Source organism: Ambystoma mexicanum, chromosome 12 (assembly GCF_040938575.1).
Source record: "Ambystoma mexicanum isolate Mex_15411 chromosome 12, UKY_AmexF1_1, whole genome shotgun sequence".
Lineage (NCBI taxonomy): Eukaryota > Metazoa > Chordata > Amphibia > Caudata > Ambystomatidae > Ambystoma > Ambystoma mexicanum.
The window spans coordinates 469826617-469845032 of record NC_090936.1 but is presented as its reverse complement, the minus strand read 5'-3'; the positions used below and the strand labels follow the sequence as shown (position 1 = coordinate 469845032).

At 44.9% G+C, this 18416-nt stretch overlaps 1 protein-coding gene across 1 annotated transcript in view; it reads left to right on the top strand.

Annotated features, from left to right (window-relative positions):
* TRIM24 (tripartite motif containing 24) overlaps positions 1 to 18416 on the top strand; it is a 1617419-nt gene that overhangs the window by 206387 nt on the left and 1392616 nt on the right. Inside the window, exons 2-3 of the mRNA XM_069628744.1 lie at positions 2769 to 2887; positions 13722 to 13869. Of these exons, the coding sequence (XP_069484845.1) occupies positions 2769 to 2887; positions 13722 to 13869 (267 nt within the window). The remainder of the gene's footprint in view (positions 1 to 2768; positions 2888 to 13721; positions 13870 to 18416) is intronic.

Here is an 18416-nt window from a genome sequence, read left to right as displayed (position 1 = left end):
AGATGTTTAATAGAATCCAAAAGCCAGGGAAGAGGAGGTTTGCCTGTTCGTATATCTGTGGACAGAGGGCACAAAGATTCCAAAGATGAGGAAATAGCGGAGTGAAGCCTATTGAGTGATATCCACAAAAGATCTGTCAAATAAAAAGAAATAGATGCAATTAGTGTAGAGTGATCGAGATTCTGTGTATTGCAACATAAATAACGTGGATAAAGAGCCAGTGGCAAGGGGTTGGGGGGGATGAGAGAAAAGATGGAGAAATCAAGAAGTTGTCAGCAGAAGGGAAAACATGGTGCTGCATAGAATCAATAAGAGAGCAGTCGGCAGAAATAAAGACCTCAACCTTTAATGTGAGTAGGTGAAGGAAGTCATTTAAGGTTTTAAGAATGAGTAGAGATCAGTGAGCAAGAGGAAGGATCAGATCAGGGAAGGCGAATATTAAAAAGGGATAAAAATAGAGGTAATCGGGAGTGAAAGTCGGTGTAAATAAACCTGAGGTAGTCTAGGCAACGATAGAATACCAGTAGAGTGAGAGGAGCATGGGCATGAAATTCAAAAGAGGAATTAATTGCTACCTCTGAGGGACGAGGAGCTAGTATTGCACTTTTACTTCACGAGAGGAACATAACTACACCCCTTTTTTTTGTTTGCCAATTTATGCTTTAAATGTCTTCTGGATTTTGCCTAATGCACATTTTAATCATCTGCCAAAACACAGGTAATCTCTCATCGTTATACTTGTATTGCACCAGTTGCCCTGACTTGGTGCTAGTTTTTGTCATATCAAGCTAACCAATCCCTTCTAGGCCAGGTCTTGTTGGTAAACGGACAGGTTGAGGTTGGGAAACGTACACCTCATGCTGTCAGCTGGTTCAAATCTTTTTTAGGACCCAGGGTGGCTGCAGTGGTCAAAGGAAATGCCTAATCAAAACCCATTTTTACATGTGGTTTGCCACAGGGCTCATGTTTATCGCCACTGTTTAGCGTTTTCTCTAAACCCCTATGTGATTTTCTCGTGACTCTGAGCGTTCGGTTCGCGAATTACGCTGACGATGTCAACAGAGTCAAGAGTATATGAAGCCATATGAAGATGGATGGCAGCAAACTCTTTGGCTCTAAATGAAGAAAAACTGAGCTGTTGACTCTAGGCATCCAACAAAGATTTAAAAAGCTGGATTGTAAGTATAAACGTTTTATGGTGAATGGCAATAACATCATGTCTGAAAATGTCAAAACCTTGGGAGTCTTCTTTGACTCCCATCTGTCTTTTAAGAGGCACACTTCATATAAGAAATCAGTTGTGCTCCTACTGCATAAATCTACTCTGGCAAATTCATCCATACCTATCGGAGGCTAACCGAACCCTGATTGCAGCTGCAATCATAAACACAAAGTTGGACTACTGTAACAGCCTCTTGATGGATACATACAAGACTAATATAAAAAAAACTTCAAGTAGCTCAGAATGGAGCTGTTCGAGCAGTCTATGGACTTGGTCGGCACTCCAAGATTTTGTCTGCAAGGAGGAAGCTGCATTGGCTTCCAGTCGAGCAACAAATTAAATTTAAGGGCGCCGTTCTGGTGTATAAATGCCTTTCTGGTAACGCACTGAGTTGCCTCTCCACCAGGATAATAAGAGCTCCTATAAGAAGGACCCTACGTTCAAATTCTAACCAGCTGTTGCATCAGTTGCGTGTGATCCTCCAGAAGATTGGCAGCGCCAGTTTCAACGCCTGGGCACCAACTACTTGGAATTCTCTCCCCCTTTATCTTAAGAGCTGTGGCACCATTACTTTTTTTTTTTTTAAACAATTGAGAACAATGCTTGTTTTATAGAGGGATGTTCTAGTAAATGCCACTTTTCAACCTGCTGCTACTGAAACAACTTTCGGAATGCTTACCATTTTATATTTTGTCTCTTTGTGAGCGCCCTAAGGCCTACGGGTGGGTGGCACAATATAAAAAATATCGATAGACAGATAGATATAGGCTACAAGCAGGAGCTAACCAGTGCCTGCAGTGTTGGGTAGTGCATTTTCAAGTAGAATCCGCAAATTGAATTATGTGAATAATACAGCTTGACTGCGCAGTTGGAGGTAAAAGTCGGCGGCTTGTTAAAATCCTTGCAAAACCCACATTTCATGTGACTCAAGTGGCAGGTTAAAGTAAGCACAACACTACTTTTGGTTGACTGCAGGTGGGACAGGCTTGCACAGAAGTCGTTGAACAACATTATGAATGAAAGATGTGCACATCTTTCTGCAAAATGCCAAAGACAACCAATGAGAGTACCAGTTTTCACCAGTCATCTAGCTAAATCTCTGGATTGTACTATGTCACTTGGACTGCAACAATCGTGTGTATAATTTGGAATTTTTCAAATGCAACTTCAAAGATTCCCTGAAAGAATTTGTCTAGTAGCTTGACACTAATATTTGCTAATTTTGTGAAAGAATGCTATTTTGAACCTGTTGTAAACCTCTTTGTAAGAGTAGTTCTGTGCAAGTGGATATTGGAGGGTATGGAAATATGGACTAGAATGGCAAAACGCAGGGACATTTACAAATGACTGTTATTGAATATAATTCTAATTGTATATTCTCGCATTGATTTTTTTTTTCCTGAGTAACTCATAGTTTTGATACGTTTAGTGATACTGGGGCTTTTAACTTGGAAATGTGCTGCTGCCGGTGTTGAACATGTACACTAGATTGTTAATTTTATAGTTGCTATAACGTTGTTTGGCCTTTTTTGTTCCCTTTTTGTAGTTGGAGTTATACGGTGTCCAATTTGTAGCCAGGAGTGTGCAGAGAGGCACATAATAGACAACTATTTTGTGAGGGACACCACCGAAGTTCCTAGCAGCACTGTAGAAAAGTCAAGCCAGGTGAGTGAAGAGAGTTATGTAACTAATGCACAATGAAATTACACCTTTGTATGTTTCTGTTTAAACATATTTATCCAATTTCATTCACCAAACCACTAAATTGTTGAACCAATACAGGGTTCGAAAATAATGTTGGATGAGAAAGATCTTAAGCTAACTCCTCATTGTCTGGCATCACCCAGTAGGCAGGAGTTACCGCTGAATAACCAGGATAGAGTACACCATACGCTGTGAATCGAAGTTCCACAAGAGGTGCACATTTTAGGTTTTTGCCCATTTTGTATGATACATTATGGTTAGATATGTCCCAACTCTTCTTGAATTACATTTTCAAATACTCAGTTAATGTCACATGTTTGTAACCTACCAATTAGCTCCTGGAAGCTGTGGTTGGAAGCTAATCAGGCTCTATATAACAGTGAAATTCGAATGCACATTGACAGTTTAAAAACAAAAAAAGATCCTTTAGATTTCAACAGTATAAAAAAAAGGAAAGATTTGAGAGAGGTTGTCTGTAGCCAGAGTTTGCCAGAATCGCATGATTCACCATTGATTGTTGAGGATTATTTAATTTGTTCTACTTAGTTCGATATCTAAGCACACAGCAATCTTTACAGTCTAACTTTCCTGAGAATCGTGTTCATTTATTCCATTCTCTATTTTAACCATTATTTTCTTGATTATGCAGTCTGTTTCACAAATTTCATTAATTTGGTGTATTCATTATACATAAGGTCACTGATGCCCCGCTGGAAACCTAACTCCACGGTCCGGAGATATGTTGTTAATCGACACTTTGTTTAATGTATAGTGGATGATAATCGTTATGTGTCTGTGAATTTTTTATGTTGTAATATTGTGGTATATGTTATCCCATTTGATTGGTGTTATACCCACCATGTGGGTTATAATCTTGGGTTATACAGTGTGTTTTAAAACAAGTTGTTTTGCATATACAAATTAAAATGATTTAATCTATAAATTTGCGTTACACACCAAGTCCATTTTGTCAGGACTAATGGGTATGGGTCATTACTAACCATCTTCGCTTAGACAGATGACCAATCTAATAGACTAAAGGTTGTGCAAGAATGAACATGGGATATTTATTGAATGCCTTCTGGATGATCATTCCATGAGAAGGGTAATAGTTTAAAAATAAGTACTGTCAGCCTACATGCCTGGGAAGTTGATCGAGCTCTGTGGCAAAACTGGGTGTTCGACGGGATGCTTTTAGAATACCTATGAGACCTATGCGACAAAGCCCGAAAAAAGGGCCAGCCTTTCATGCCCATTCCACAGACACCTTGGTACTGCTATGCCTTGTCTCTGTAGTTATGGGATATTGTCCCCATAAAGGGGCAAGACTGAAGCATGATGCGCGACAGCTTTATTCAATGACCATGTTCTGGAATTTTTGTAACCAAACCTCTACGCACATGGTTAGCCTCACTTTTATGCTCCTTGCCACGACAGCCAGTCCTCTTCTCCATGCTGTTGAGCCTGTGGATCAAGCAGCATCTGCACCTTTTCATGTTGATATTTTTCCTTCTCTCCTCATGCCTATTTCTTAGCTCTTTGTTTCAGCTGCTGATAGTCATATGGCAGACATTTTTCACGACTTGAAATCATTGGCTCTGTTAAGTGTTTTGGACCTGCCCATCATTGAACCCGGTGTACATGGCAGGGGTCCACCAGGTTAATCACGAATACCTGGAAGTTAATCTGTTATAGTCCGCTGTTAAAGAGGTCTGAGGGCAGGTAGGCTGTGAGGCGGATGTGTACTGGGAACCTATAAATCGGCTTGCTTTTGCTTTCTTTAAGAAGAGATCACATGGAAGCGGCTCCAAAGACCTGTAAGTAGATGGCACAAAAAAAGGTATTAGTGTGCCATAGAAATTGTGTGGTACAATAAAGATTGTGCCTTACACCAGTAAGTATGTAAAAACATTTCACATTAGACTCCTCAATAACTACACTGCAATTCGGTGCATGAATGTTTTGGCTAAAAAATCCAGTCCTGGATGGGATTCATTAGATTTTGCTACTGTCTTGTTATAACATTGATAAATAGTCAGAAAAATGATTCTCTATTTGTAAAGGTATATTTGGAATGTATATGCTTGAATTCAAGAGTATTGCATGTTCGGTAGAACAAGCTCTAGTGTTGAGGGCGAGAACCATTACAAGGGTTTTGAACAGTGAACATAGTGTCTGCCACAGAGTGGTTAATGGACCTTGTGCTGGTGGGGAATGGAGCCAGGAGAGGTTGAAACTCAGGATGGGACCTGAGCGGTGAGGCCTTGTGGTTTCATGCAGGGCAAAACCTTTCTGGACATAGTAACCCCTCCAAGGACACCATGTAGGAGATGGGGACTTTGGTAAACTGAGGGTCCAAGAATCTGTGCAGACTCCCCTTGTAAAGAAGTTAAGTTGGGCATGATTTAGGAACCCTCCTTCTTAAGACTTGGGATGGGAGGGGTTAATTACCAAGAGGACATTGAACTTGAGGTACTTCCCGGAAACACCAGCAAGGAGAAGAGCTAGAATTGCCAGGATTGTGAGCCCATGGCATTTGCAGATTAACGCATACTTTCTAGCAAGATTGATCCCATCCAATGTTGAGATGCTGCAGGCCTTGTACGCAGCGCGCTAGCAGCTCTGTGGGGACAATTGAGCAGGTGACAAGGACTTGTGGAACTGTGCGTCTTTGTGTACAGCAGTTTTCCAAGATGGCAACAGCTACCGCACCACCTTTTAACGCCTCACAGGCCCTGCTTGGAGAAAATGAAGGAGAGGCACCGGCACAAGGGGATTAACAAATTTGCTCACCGAATCGGAATCTCAAATCAGAGTAACTTGTGTGTAGCGGACGAGGATAAAAGCCTTGGGAAATTCAGTCCGAGAATTTTAAGGAATAGACATGTTTGTACCTTCACCGGGGGGCCTATGGGAGAGCTGGAGGAAGGATGAGCCCAGGAAGATTGCTAGCTTTCAAAATCCTGCTTGGTTCTGTGAAAGGCTGCTGCCAACCGAGGTGAAGTACAACCCTTTGAGAGAGCATTTGACATATAGGCTAATTAGGAGGTGGAAGATCAGGTGGAAGACCACACCTCCTGTTTCCTCGGGGCATTGGAGACACCCACATCTAGGACCTCCACATGTGAACCCTGAGCTACAAAGATGGTCCTGAGGTAGAACGACTGGCCTGTGGGAGGAGGAAAACCACAATAATGTAGTCTTCCTGGCAAGAACACAGAGAAGGAGAGGGGGGTAGCAATACTGGTCTCAACCTGTCAGTGGCAGGAGTGGTTCAGATGAATGCTGGCCCATCGAAAATAGCAAATGCTTTCCAAGACCCCTGAAGCCAGAGCTCAGGGAAGAAACCCGCTCAACTTAAAACCCAAGGTCTGTGAGGAGACATACCAAAAGAAACCCTGAAACTCATGATCTGGGAAGATCTTCCAAGAAACCTTAAGCGAAGGTCTGAAGAAAGAATTGCAGAGAATTCTGAAATAACAAGTTTTGGGAAAATATCTCTTGAGCCAACGTTCCTAATGAAACCTGTTGGACCATGTGTAGAAAATCCCAAATCCAGCAACAAGAATGCTCTGATCCCACGAGGATACGTAGAGCCTGACACACCCAGGAGAAACATTGGAAGCAAAACAGGACACTGAGCCCTGAAGGGAGATGGAGGAAAAAAGATGGTCAGAGACGGACTTCTACAAAAGTCCCTGAAAGCTGGAATCCCAGGTGAATGAGCACAAGCGTCGACCTACACTGAGTAACCTGTACAAGAAACTGTTACTTTTGTTCCTTACCATAAGGATGGACTTTTGACGAAGAGGGAATTTCGAACTATTGATTTGGGCAACACTTCAGACTTTTGTGACTAGCAATGGATGTTTTGAAGACTATGGACTTCCAAAGAATAGGATTTTAGATGTTCTGTTGGCCACTGGTTTGAAGCTTTGGTTTCTTCATACAGTTTCTTATTTATGGGTAGAGTTAATTTCTCTTAAATCAAGTAGAAAAACGGAGTTACTATACCTGCAGCTCTGGCAGCATCATAAAGTTGTTCAATGCCTGGGCTGGTGGTCGAAAGACAGAGGCCTGGGCATGCACGCATGCATGCTGGCTTTGCTATATTCGTAGTGTTTTTACTGTGGAAAAGGTTTTGTTCCTGTCTGTTTTGTGACTGAATGTCTTATAAGCATAGCGGAAAGGGGATTATGGATTTAGGAGTACAGTCTTACTTACAGTCATTGGTCATTAACATTTACTTACTGGTTTTGGTACTCCGACCTGCTGGACTTCTCGCAGGAGCCCGCGATGTTAGATTCTCTTTAGAAGTAACTCATATTTTAACAAGAGACTTGTGCTAAGGGGCTTGGTCCCTAAGGACTTGACATGTGTTTGGCTTTGTATGTCTCTTTCAACAAGCCAGAAGTGCCTAAAGCAGCTCAAAAACCTTCTGCAAGGAACCAGTGACCTATCGCATGGTCCAGGTTCTGTCAGTGGTGGCAGGAGAACGATCAAAACCCTTTAAAGGTGAACTCTGTCAACTTCTTGCGCTCATCTTGATCCTTGCCAAGACTGGTATAAAGATAGACTCAACAAGTAGAATGTTGTTACCTGCTGTAAGTGCTGTGACTGAATCACTTCCATCCATGTGCCCTACTAGTTCCTGTTTCGTGTTTCCAAAGGGAGATTCTGCGCAGCACCTCCAACCTAGATCCTTTTAGAATAAGTAAGTCCATTCCTCCTGTACAGACTAATTCAAAATGGCGACTCAGCCTCTGAATCCTTCAGCCAATGCGCTATGCTAAATCCCCCATAATTGCCAAGAGAAAATAAGTGACTATGCGTATGCGCTAAGGCCTTCAGGAAAAGAGGCAAGACACCTGGTCGGGAACAGAGGGCAAAGGAGAATACCTGGTGTTATTTGTATTTATTGAGTTTTAAATGGCGCTTTTAACCAAAGCGCTTTACAGAGAACAATATGCAATACATGAAGCAATGTGAGTCAATATTTGGAATCAAGTAACAAAGATCGATTTGTAGAACGAATTACAAAGAACAGTCAGTAATACATAACATATGCAGTGAGGATCGACGTTCAGAATCAGCCGTTGAGTCAGGCAGGTGACTGGAGTAAGTGCGTTTTTAAAGAAGAGCGGAAGGAGGAATAGGCGGTAATGGAGCGGAGAGAGAGAAGGAGAAGGCTGCAGTGAAGAGGAGCAAGGAGTTGGAAGGCTCGGAAACGGTATTGTGCACAAGGGGCGCACGGTACAGTAAGTGATCAGCTGAGCGGAGAGAATGAGAGGGAGACTAGGATAGGAGGGATGTAAGATAGGAGGGGGCGAGACCGTAGAGAGATTTGAAGACAAGACAAAGGAAGTTGTACTTTTAGTTGAGTGAAAGGAGAGCCATCCCACTGAGGTAAGGGATGAAGAGATTGAGTCCTGATGGGAAAGAAGACCGAGAAGGGATGGAAGAGTGGTAGATTGATTTGAGAGGAGCTAGATGTGAGGAAGGAAGGCCAAAGAAAAGAACAGAGCAATAGAAAAGTCGAGAGAAGATTCAGGACGATATTAGATGTTTTGTGGCGTGGAAAGTAAGGAAGGGGTGAATTTTGCGTATGTTAGATGGAAACTACTGGCTCGGGAGGTAAGAAAGATGTGGTGAGCAAAGGAGAGATCAAAGTGGAGACAAAGATTGCGGGCAGAGGGGGAGATGGGGGGATAAGGGAGGGAGGAAAAAGAATGGAAGGAGGAGGAGAATGGGGAGGGAAGACATTAGCGGGAAAAAATAGAACTTCTGTTTTCCCAGCATTCAGGGAAAAAAAAAAAGTGGGAGGTCATCCAGGATTTGATAGCGGTGAGACAGGGTGAGAGTTTATGATGATGTCGGGGAGGGGGGGGTGAAGGATGAGAAAGAGAGAAAAAGCTGAGTGTTGTCAGCATAGAAGTGGTGAGCGACTCCAAAGGAAGAGATGATAGGAGCGAGCAGGGAGATGTACAAGGAGAAGAGAAAAGGGCCAAGTATGGAGCCTTGGGGGACACCGTGGGTGAGAGCAAAAGAAGGGGAAGTGGAGCTGCCCCAAGAAACGGCAAAGGTACGCTTAGATGGATAGGATATGAACCAGGTGAGGACAGGACCACTGAAGTCAAAGGAGGAGAGAGAGTCAAGTAGTAAAGAGTGATCTACTCTGTCAAAGGCAGCAGAGAAGGATAAGGACAGAAGAGTGTTTAGAGTAGCTGGCAGTGAGGAGGGAGTTAAGAATGGAGGTAAGTGATGTTTCAGTGGAATGGCAGGGGCGGAACCCTGATTTGAGTAGGAGAGAGAAGAGAGATTAGGGACGTGTGCTCGGAGTTGGGAGTAGACAAGGCGTTCAAGGAGCTTTGATAGAAAGGGTAAGCGAGAAATGGGGTGAAAGTTGGATACCAGAAGGGGGTTTGCAGTGGGCTTTTTCAAGATGGGAATGATGATTGCATGCTTGAAGGCGGAGGGGAAGGTAGAGGTAGCAAGACAGATGTTGAAAAAGGAGGTAAGGGAAAGGTACCAGGAGCGGGTAGACTTTGGGAATGAGAGAGATGGGAAGAGGATCGCCAAGGGCAGCGGAAGGGGATGGGTCCTGGGAATAACCAATTGGAACAGTTTTGAACCGTGAAGACAATTGGCTGTCTATACAAGCACGTAGGCCCTCATGGATGGATCTGAATAGTGTTAGAAACAGAGAGGAGAGGAGAGATGAGATGAGACCAGACTAAGACAACCAGTGGATTGCTTTGTGCAGCAACCTTGCTTGAGCGAGAAAAGAAAGTGCTATACCTCATACACTGGGAGAATCGAGAACCCAGATGGACGACTAAAGCACTTGCCCCACGAGGGGTACCCCTGGCCGGAATGTTAGACTGTCACAACCTGACAAACATCCTAAGCAAGGGGCAAGAAATACTTTGTGTGTTAAAGGTGTTGCCCATGGCCCAGGAGGGTGGTCCACAGCAAGAGGAAGAAACTATCAATGCCTGATATGCACCCTCAGCCGGTTGAAGAGATGACTGCTATTAGGAGTTGCCAAGAGGGTTTTATCGCTCAAATCGAGACGGGCTCAGGAATATAGCTGAAAACATGCTTAACTGAGTTCCAGAATCAAGCCAGATGATATACCCTGTAAGTGAGTATTGACAAATCCTAGGTACAGAGCCCCTGTGTAGATTAGTGTTCCCATATTGGTCTACCAAGACAATTCAAATAATCCATTCTGACACCCATATTGATAAATTGCTTGGTTCTAATTTGATTCCGCAAGAACCTATAGGCATTACGGCAGTGCATCCTAACAGGTAATCATGGTGTTGAACTATGCTTTGGTCTGTGTGTTTATGTTGATCCATTATCATATAACCCACTGTGGCATGAAGGTTGAATTCTTTTAATATGTACCCCACCACCCCCTCCCTGGTGAAAAACCACTTAAATGGCCATGAGCAGCTTTTTCCTATGGTCAGGGCACTTCACGTGTTTTTGGTTTCAAACACTGTCTTCTTGGCTCTTTCACAAACCATTTGAAACTGTCTTCCACTGACCTGGGATTTGTGACCTTGTAAAATGCTTTTTTTGTTGAATTTACTTGTGCATGCGGATCAGAGAAATTAAGACTTCTGATGGCCCCTTTCCTTGTTTCTACTAGGATAAGATAGTGCCATGTACAAATATGTTTCATCCTAAAGTATTTGGGAAATGTAATCAGGTCATCAATCTTGAGGGTTTCTTTCCAGGATCTGTGACTGACACAGAACTATTCTCTACACAATCCTGATGTAAGGTGAGCACTAGGAAAGAAGAGTGCAAGTCCCCTTCTCGCTTATTTGCGATGTATTGGAGTGGTACGTCTGACGCAAAAGCAGGAGTTCAGTTGCATGCTGGCTAATGGACTTCATGCTACTCTTTTCTTTGATGAGGAAATTATTGCCCTGCAAAAGGTATGCACACCCATTTGGTCAAAGCAGAAATGGATTCAGTGGCCTTACAGAGACCTTTACATTTGAAGTACTTCTGCAAAGCAGAGACATGGGCTACGCTGCATGCATTCTAGAACTACTATATGGGCATCCGTTCCAGGGCCGACTGCAATTTTGAATAGATGGAGCTGCGCACCTGTTAGGCAGAAACCTGTGCAGTTCCCTCTGGGACCACTGCAAAAGATTTAGGACTACAGGTGTTTGGCAGTAAACCCACTTGGTAGCAGTCTGTACCACACAGATTCACTTGGTAGCTGTGGCTGAGCAGTCAGACTTCCCTCAAGAAGAGTTAGGCAGAATACAGAGTATTCACAATAGGTCAAGAGCACACAATAGAACAAGTAAACACTGACCAGGGCTTGGCGTAAAAGAGATATAATTATTTATTTAAAACCACATCTAGAAAAACACACAAGCACTAATAGTAAGCAATTCAAAAACACGGTCACTAAAAGATATACACTCCCTTAAAAGAATATTAGACACGTCTTAAGCAAAGCCCTGCTTATTTTCAGACAGTGGTGACCGCTTAACGTAGATGGCACTCTAATAGTTTGTTTTTAAAAAGGGTGAGAAAAGCAGAGAAGAAATTGAAACAGATCCCAACACTTTTACAAGAACATAGCAAGAGAGGAAGGCAAAGTAAAACCGCGAATTCAGAGTTAGTAGGCCGGATCTGCTTTAAGAGGATCCAAACGAAATGTGTCCAAGGTCACACGGTTGCAGTGCACAAAAGTCTTGTAATGGTTCAAAAAGAAGTTGGATCAAAGAAAAGGGACCAGTTGAGGGTCAAAGCGGCCAGCGCAGTCCAGAAGGTTAAGGAGTTATTATTACCTTGTTGCAATCTTTAGAAAGGGAGGCCTGGCGGACAAGGTACCTTAAAGTGGTGAGAACGCTCCAGGGGGGGCAGTTGTTCCTGGCAGCGGGTGCAAGTCAGTGCTTCGTACGGGGGAAGAGAGGATCTCTTCGTGGAGGAAGACAGGGGCCCGTTGCACTGCCAGGGAAGAAACCAGCCGCAGAGTTTCTCAGGTACAAGGAGTGGTCTGTTGATTCGCGGTTCAGTGGTGAGTGGCTATCCGGCCGCCGGGGTGCTTGGCATGGGCAGTTCGACCACAAACCGGGCTGGGGTGCGAAGAAAAAAAGGTAAACTGGTTGTGCCCACCAGTCAGGGGAAGAAGCCTCTCCAGCCGGGAGATCTTCTCTGTCGTCGGGAAGTGGTGAGTCGGTTCCGCAGGGCTCCACCAGTGGTGTCGTCGTGATAGGTCGGCTCAGCTTCTCCCTCGTCGGATTCTCGGGTCCTGTGGCGACTTCTGAAGTTCCAGTCCCCAAAGCCCTGCTTTTATGCAGAAAACCCCCATTCACTCAGCCTAGCTGTCACTCAAACATGCTAAGTGGTGAGCCGGCCGGCTCACCACTTGGGCCAATCAGGATGGAGTGCGACTTGAGTTGCCTAGGCAACTCAGTCCAGGGTGCCTAAACCCCCTCCCACATCCCCTGTGGTACCCAGACAGAGTGCCACCACTTTTGGAGGCTTCTGTGGAGAAGCCTGCCAAAAGTGGAACAAAGGGCTCGACTTGGGTTGGAGTCACAGAAGCGAACACAAATGCCATTTTAGAATCGAGTCTTGGCAAAAAATACCAACCGGAGAATTAATATTAATTAAATAAACCGGACGTATGTTCGAGGCTATGAGAATTAAATAATGAAAGCTGGTAGCCTCGAACAATGGGAAAATCCCATAGGAGAATATTTGCGGTCGAATATAAAAAGTAGTTTCCACTGCCACCAGCCAAAACTCGATCAGGGGGGACGGAGATGTGCCCCCTCGACTAACAGACCCCGGGGCAATCGAATGGCCCCGACCAGTACGTCCACAATATGATGGTTTGTACTGGTTTCTGTTAATAATTTGGGACTAGTAAAGCCAATGGTGACTTTACATGCCCTGGGAGACAGTAGTCAGTCCCAGGATATGGAGTCTATGGTGGGGTGTCATTATGACACCCCTGTGTTACTGCACGGAGGGTGCTGTGTAACACACATCGTAAAAACACATGAGACCCTATGGAGTAAAGGACCCCATAGCCCATAAAACACATTACCAGTCAAAGGAATACCATAAATCATGTCCAAGAGTGGGAGGAAAAGAGTCTCGCTCTTGGCAGGAGGAAAAAAACAAACTCCAGAAATCCAGCAAAGCTGCTGGGGCACTCACTAGGTTAGGAAATTCAACCTAAAGAGCGAATTCTCCCTAACGGCACCATTCTTGTGTATCTGCATGTGAGCAGATTTGTGTATCGTTAGCCATCCTTCATATTAACTGTGTTGCTTCAGAATCTCCCACAAGCAGGGGGGGGGGGGAAATGGGTTGGTTGGGTCTTAGGGGCAAGAATAAGTTGGTCGCTGTGGTGATTTGCACTCTTAGTCCATACTCCCTTTTCTTCCTTACGACACCCCCGACCCATCTCCCTTAAAAAGAGCCAATATAAAATTGTGCCGTGTTAATGGAATGGTGGTTGGGGCTGTGAGCATGCTTCTCGTAGTTACTGTGTTGGGCGTTATGGCATGTGCCAAGGAAAATGTTTTACGGATCTAGATCTAAGCTCAACATTATGATCCGGTGCTATACCTATAGGGGGACAATATTCCACATGTAAAGGGAACTATAGACTAGGAGTACAGTAGTTTCTATGGTTAACTTTTAAATAATTTTGATGTTGAATATTGGTAAGAGTTTGGAATGTTCTCTGGCGAAAAAATGCCATTGCTTTCTTTGTAAAATGAATTGTATAATTTCTTTACAGGCATGCACAAGCTGTGAAGACAATGCAGAAGCACAGGGTTTTTGTGTTGAATGTGTGGAATGGCTTTGCAAGACTTGTGTCCGTGCCCATCAGAGAGTCAAGTTCACAAAAGAACATACTGTGCGTCAGAAAGAGGAAGTGTCACCAGGTAACTTTTTCTTTTGCAAGCTTTGCTTTTTCTTTTGCCTCATGACGGCTTATGTACTCTGTGTTCATGCTTTTAGTCTGTTGCCTATCATCAGTCAGCTGTTCTATTTTACAAACCACTCATTAAGAAAGATGGGTTTCTTCTGAAGGGTGAAATACCTAGCACACTGTCCCAAGTTCAGTTTGTTTGCTCATTGTCAGGCTTTGGCAGTGATTTAACTGGCAATAAATTCCCTCATTTTACTTTGTGATTCTACTGTAATATTCATGAACTCTGACTAGCCCCACCTATGAGTGTTATCTTGGAAACCACTATTTCATTAAAATGTTTTTTGAATCTTTGATGCACAGTTAAACTATATGAATATATCACCCACTTGTCTTTTTTTACATTTTTTATAATGGTCCTCCAGGACAGCACATCTATGCTGCTTTATACCGAAACATTTTATGTCCACACAAAATACAATTGACAAGGAAACGTGTAGACGTAAACTGCGAAAGAGCTTTTTCTTGAAGGTTACCAGGCTGCACTGGTTTCTCATGCAATGTAGCGGCAGATGGCTCAAATTTCATTTTTCTGCTCTATGAAGCAAGGATCTCTGCTCTACATTACAGATCTGCTCTCCAACCTTGACTCTAACATTCCCCCTGTCCTCATCCTTCGCGATCTCTCTTCTGCTTTCGACACGGTCAACCATACCATCTTGCTCAACCATCTCCGTGATAACCTCGGTATCACTGATCAGGCTCTTGCCTGGCTGACCGCTTTGCTCTCTGATCGACCCTCCCAGGTCCAACTTGGGACCTTCCTATCATCTATCTTCCTCTCTACCTGTGGTGTTCCCGAGGGGTCTAACCTCTCGCCCTGGCTTTTCAACCAATACCTGGCAACTCTCGCCCACTGCATTGCCATTTTCTGCTCAAATTTCCAGTGCTACGCTGATGACATTCGGCTAATTTTCAGGCTGCCCTTGACCGCCTCCTCTCCCATAGCTGATTGCTTAACTGCCATTCAAGATTGGTGTGCCGCCAATGATCTTTGAATGCCAGCACGACGGAGATCCTCCTCATCAGCACACCTTCACCATCCTTTCTCGTAACTCTCTGGCGGCCTCCCTTGGCCATCCTCCTACCCCCACCTGCGAGGCTAAGAACCTCGGGGTCATCTTTGACTCCACACTTCCTTCTCTGCCCACATCTGATGTCTCTAAAAAGTCTCCTTTTGCTTTGCACTTTCCACTTCTCCCCCCTTCCATGCACTTTTCCCCTCCCCTATGCACTTGCACATTCTCAATGACATTGGGCCTAGTAAGATGGTTGTTTTGTGTTCCCCTCCCCTCCCCTCCCTTGCCGCGCTCTGAAACACTTGTATACGAGCGTGATAGAAATAAAATATCAATATGAATAACCAGACATTGTTTGGTTGGCAGTATTACATTTGTTATGGTCCCAGCTCTTTGCGTAGTAGAATTCTGGCACTTATTCATAAATGTGCCTCTTGTGTAGGGAAGAAAGCAGAGAAAGAAGATCTGGCTGTCAGCATGCTTTATTTTCTAGTTTTCCACACCGCTGAGAATTGACAAATATGCCAGGTAGGCATCTGAAGGATAGGGAGGGCCATGCAGACAAGACTCCTGAGTGCTCCGTCTGCAGCTGTGGGGCCATAAATCCATAAAAACATTGAGACTCAAACCTCCCAACTATAGGGCATAATATGTGCCAGGCTCTAGCAACTCTGCGGTCACGCAGCATCAGCAGCAGTGGCACCACTACTGATGTTGAAAGCGTTGTCTATTCAGCTCCTGTTCCAGCTTGGGCTGTCGGTGAACTGGCGGAAATCTTCCATGACGGTCTCGCAGGACTTGATTTTCCTGGGTTTTCGCTGGAACATGATCGACTGCAGAGTGTACCTGACAGGGGACAGAATGGCTGAGCTGTTGGCCACGTGTCGGATGTTTGCGCAGTCGGAGAGCATGTTGGCTTGGTGGTTCCAGAGGCTTCTGGACCTTATGACCTCTTGCGTATTGGCTCTTCCTCTTGCTCGTCTCAAGATGAGGCGGACTCAGATGGCTGTTCAGAGTTCTTGGTGTCAGGCTGTGGATCAGGACTCCAAGCTGATAATGATTCCGGCTTCTATGAGAGTTGACCTGGAGTGGTGGTCGTCTCTCAGCAACCTGTCGGTGGGTGCAGGGTTTCAGGACCCAGCCCCTATGGTGACGGTCACGACGGACTCCTCCCTTCTAGGGTGGGGTGCGATGTTGGATCTTCTTCAGGTCTCGGATCTCTGGTCGCGTCAGGACAAGCTCCTCCACATAAATCATTTGGAGCTTCTGGCGATCTTCCTAGCGCTCAAGGCGTTCAGACCGATCATTGCCAACAAGGTGGTCCGAATGCGCACAGACAATGTGGTGTTGATGTATTACATCATCAAACAAGGGGGAACCAAGTCCCCCCTGCCCTCCCCCTCGTGGACCTGTCCATCCAGATTTGGGAGTGGGCTGTGCTTCATGGTGTCTGGCTGCTTGCAGTACACATCCCGGGCTAGCTGAATGTCACGGCAGATGCCCTCAGCCGGCGGACAATGGTCAGCTACGAGTGGGAATTGAAGGCAGAGGTCCTCTCATGGATTTTCCTGCGTTGGGGCACACCAGAAGTGGACCTCTTCGCTATGGCGGCAAACAAGAAGCTTCCTCTGTATGCCTCCAGAAGCGGGTTGGGAGCCTCCTCTCTAGGGGATGCTCTCGAGATTCCATGGCACAACATGAGGGCTTATGCTTTCCCGCCTCTGCCCCTAGTTCACCTGACAATTTACAAAATGAAGAACTCAGTGAACTGTTCTCTTCTACTCATTCCGTCTTGGTGGCCGGCCAGGTTTTGGTTCTCAGAACTTCAACACCTGTCGGTGTATCCGCCTATCGGGGGGTGTTACGTTATTTCGTCGAAGTACTTTTCATCGTGGGACTTTTCATCGCCACTTTTTCATCAACCAAAACTCATTTTTAAAAAATGTGTATTTTTTTATTTTTTTATTTCGGGGGGGGGGGGGGGGGTTCCTCCCAGACCCCCCACCCCCCTTATATAATCCTACCCCAACCCCAAAAAACACCCCCCAAAAAATATTTTTCAAGAGTTTTGGTCGATGAAAAAGTGGCGATGAAAAGTCCCACGATTAAAAGTACTTTGATGAAATGCGTGTATACCCTATCAGGTTACCGGTGACCCCCAATCTTCTTCACCAGGGGGAACAGCAGCTGTGGCACCCCTCTCCACAATCGCTCAGCTTGGCGGCATGGTGCCTGAGTTTAAGTCTTTAGAACATCTTAATTTGTCTGAGGATAACATGCGTATTATCCAGGCAGCCAGAAAACCTTCGACTAGGTCCCAGTACAGAAGCAAATGGCTCAGGTTCTGTCATTGGTGTTTAAGCAAGCAGTTGGACCCAAGGGGGGCTACAATTGACACGGTACTGTCCTTTGTGTCCTTCTTAGCAGAATCGGGCGTCCATGTTCTGTCATGCAGAACTTGTGGTTTCCGCTTACTTTTCTACAGACCAATGCTCTTTCTCTCTATGTAACTGTTAGGCAGAAACCTGTGTAGTTCCCTTAGGGAACACTGCAAAAGATTTAAGACTACAGGTGTTGGCAGTAAACCCACTTGGTAGCAGTCTGTACCACCCAGATTTACCTGGTAGCTGTGGCTGAGCAGTCAGACTTCTCTCAAGAAGAGTTAGGCAGTATGCAAAATATACACAATAGGCACTATTTAAAAACACACTGTTTGAAACACTCCAGCACTCTTATTGTAAAATATTCTAAACAGTTACTATTGTAATATATACACCCCATTTTCCTTATCAGATAAGTCACAGTAAAACACCACTTATTTTCATACAGAGGTGAGCGCTCAACTAGATGGCACTCCAATAAGTTTGTGAGAAAGGGAGGGAAAAAGACAGAATATGGAAAGGTACACCACTCTAAGATTCAGGAACACTGTTAGCAAGGCAGAAGAGCAAAAGTCGCTGGTGAGCCAAAGTCCAAAGGCTGGGCCCACTCTTAGAGAGGGCAGAGCACAAATGCGCCCAAGATCACACAGTTACACTAGGCTTTGAAAGTCTTGCAGAGGGTTCAAAAAGAGTTTAGAGAGGCTTTAAGAAAGTTTAGCCAAGGTGTCCCAGGCTAACCCAGGTTCGAAAGCCGGGGGCTAAATCTACCCCGTACAGTCGGTAGCAAGGGAAGCCGGGCGGGACACGGTACCTTAAGTGGGAAGGATCCTCCAGCGGTGGCAGTTGTTCCTGGCAGTGGGTGCAAGTCGCGTCGTCGTCCAGGGGAAGAGAAGATCTCGACTTGGAGGAAAGATGAAGGTCGTTGCACTACCAGGGAAGAAACCAGCCGCAGAGTTTTCCGGTTAAAGGTGGTACCTTTGTTCGCGGTCGTGGTAAAACGTGGTATCCCGGTTGCCGGGGTGCTTGGCACAGGCAAGGCAGCCACGAGTTACGTCGGGAATGCGAAAAGACGGTGAAACTGGTTATCCCCACCAGTCAAA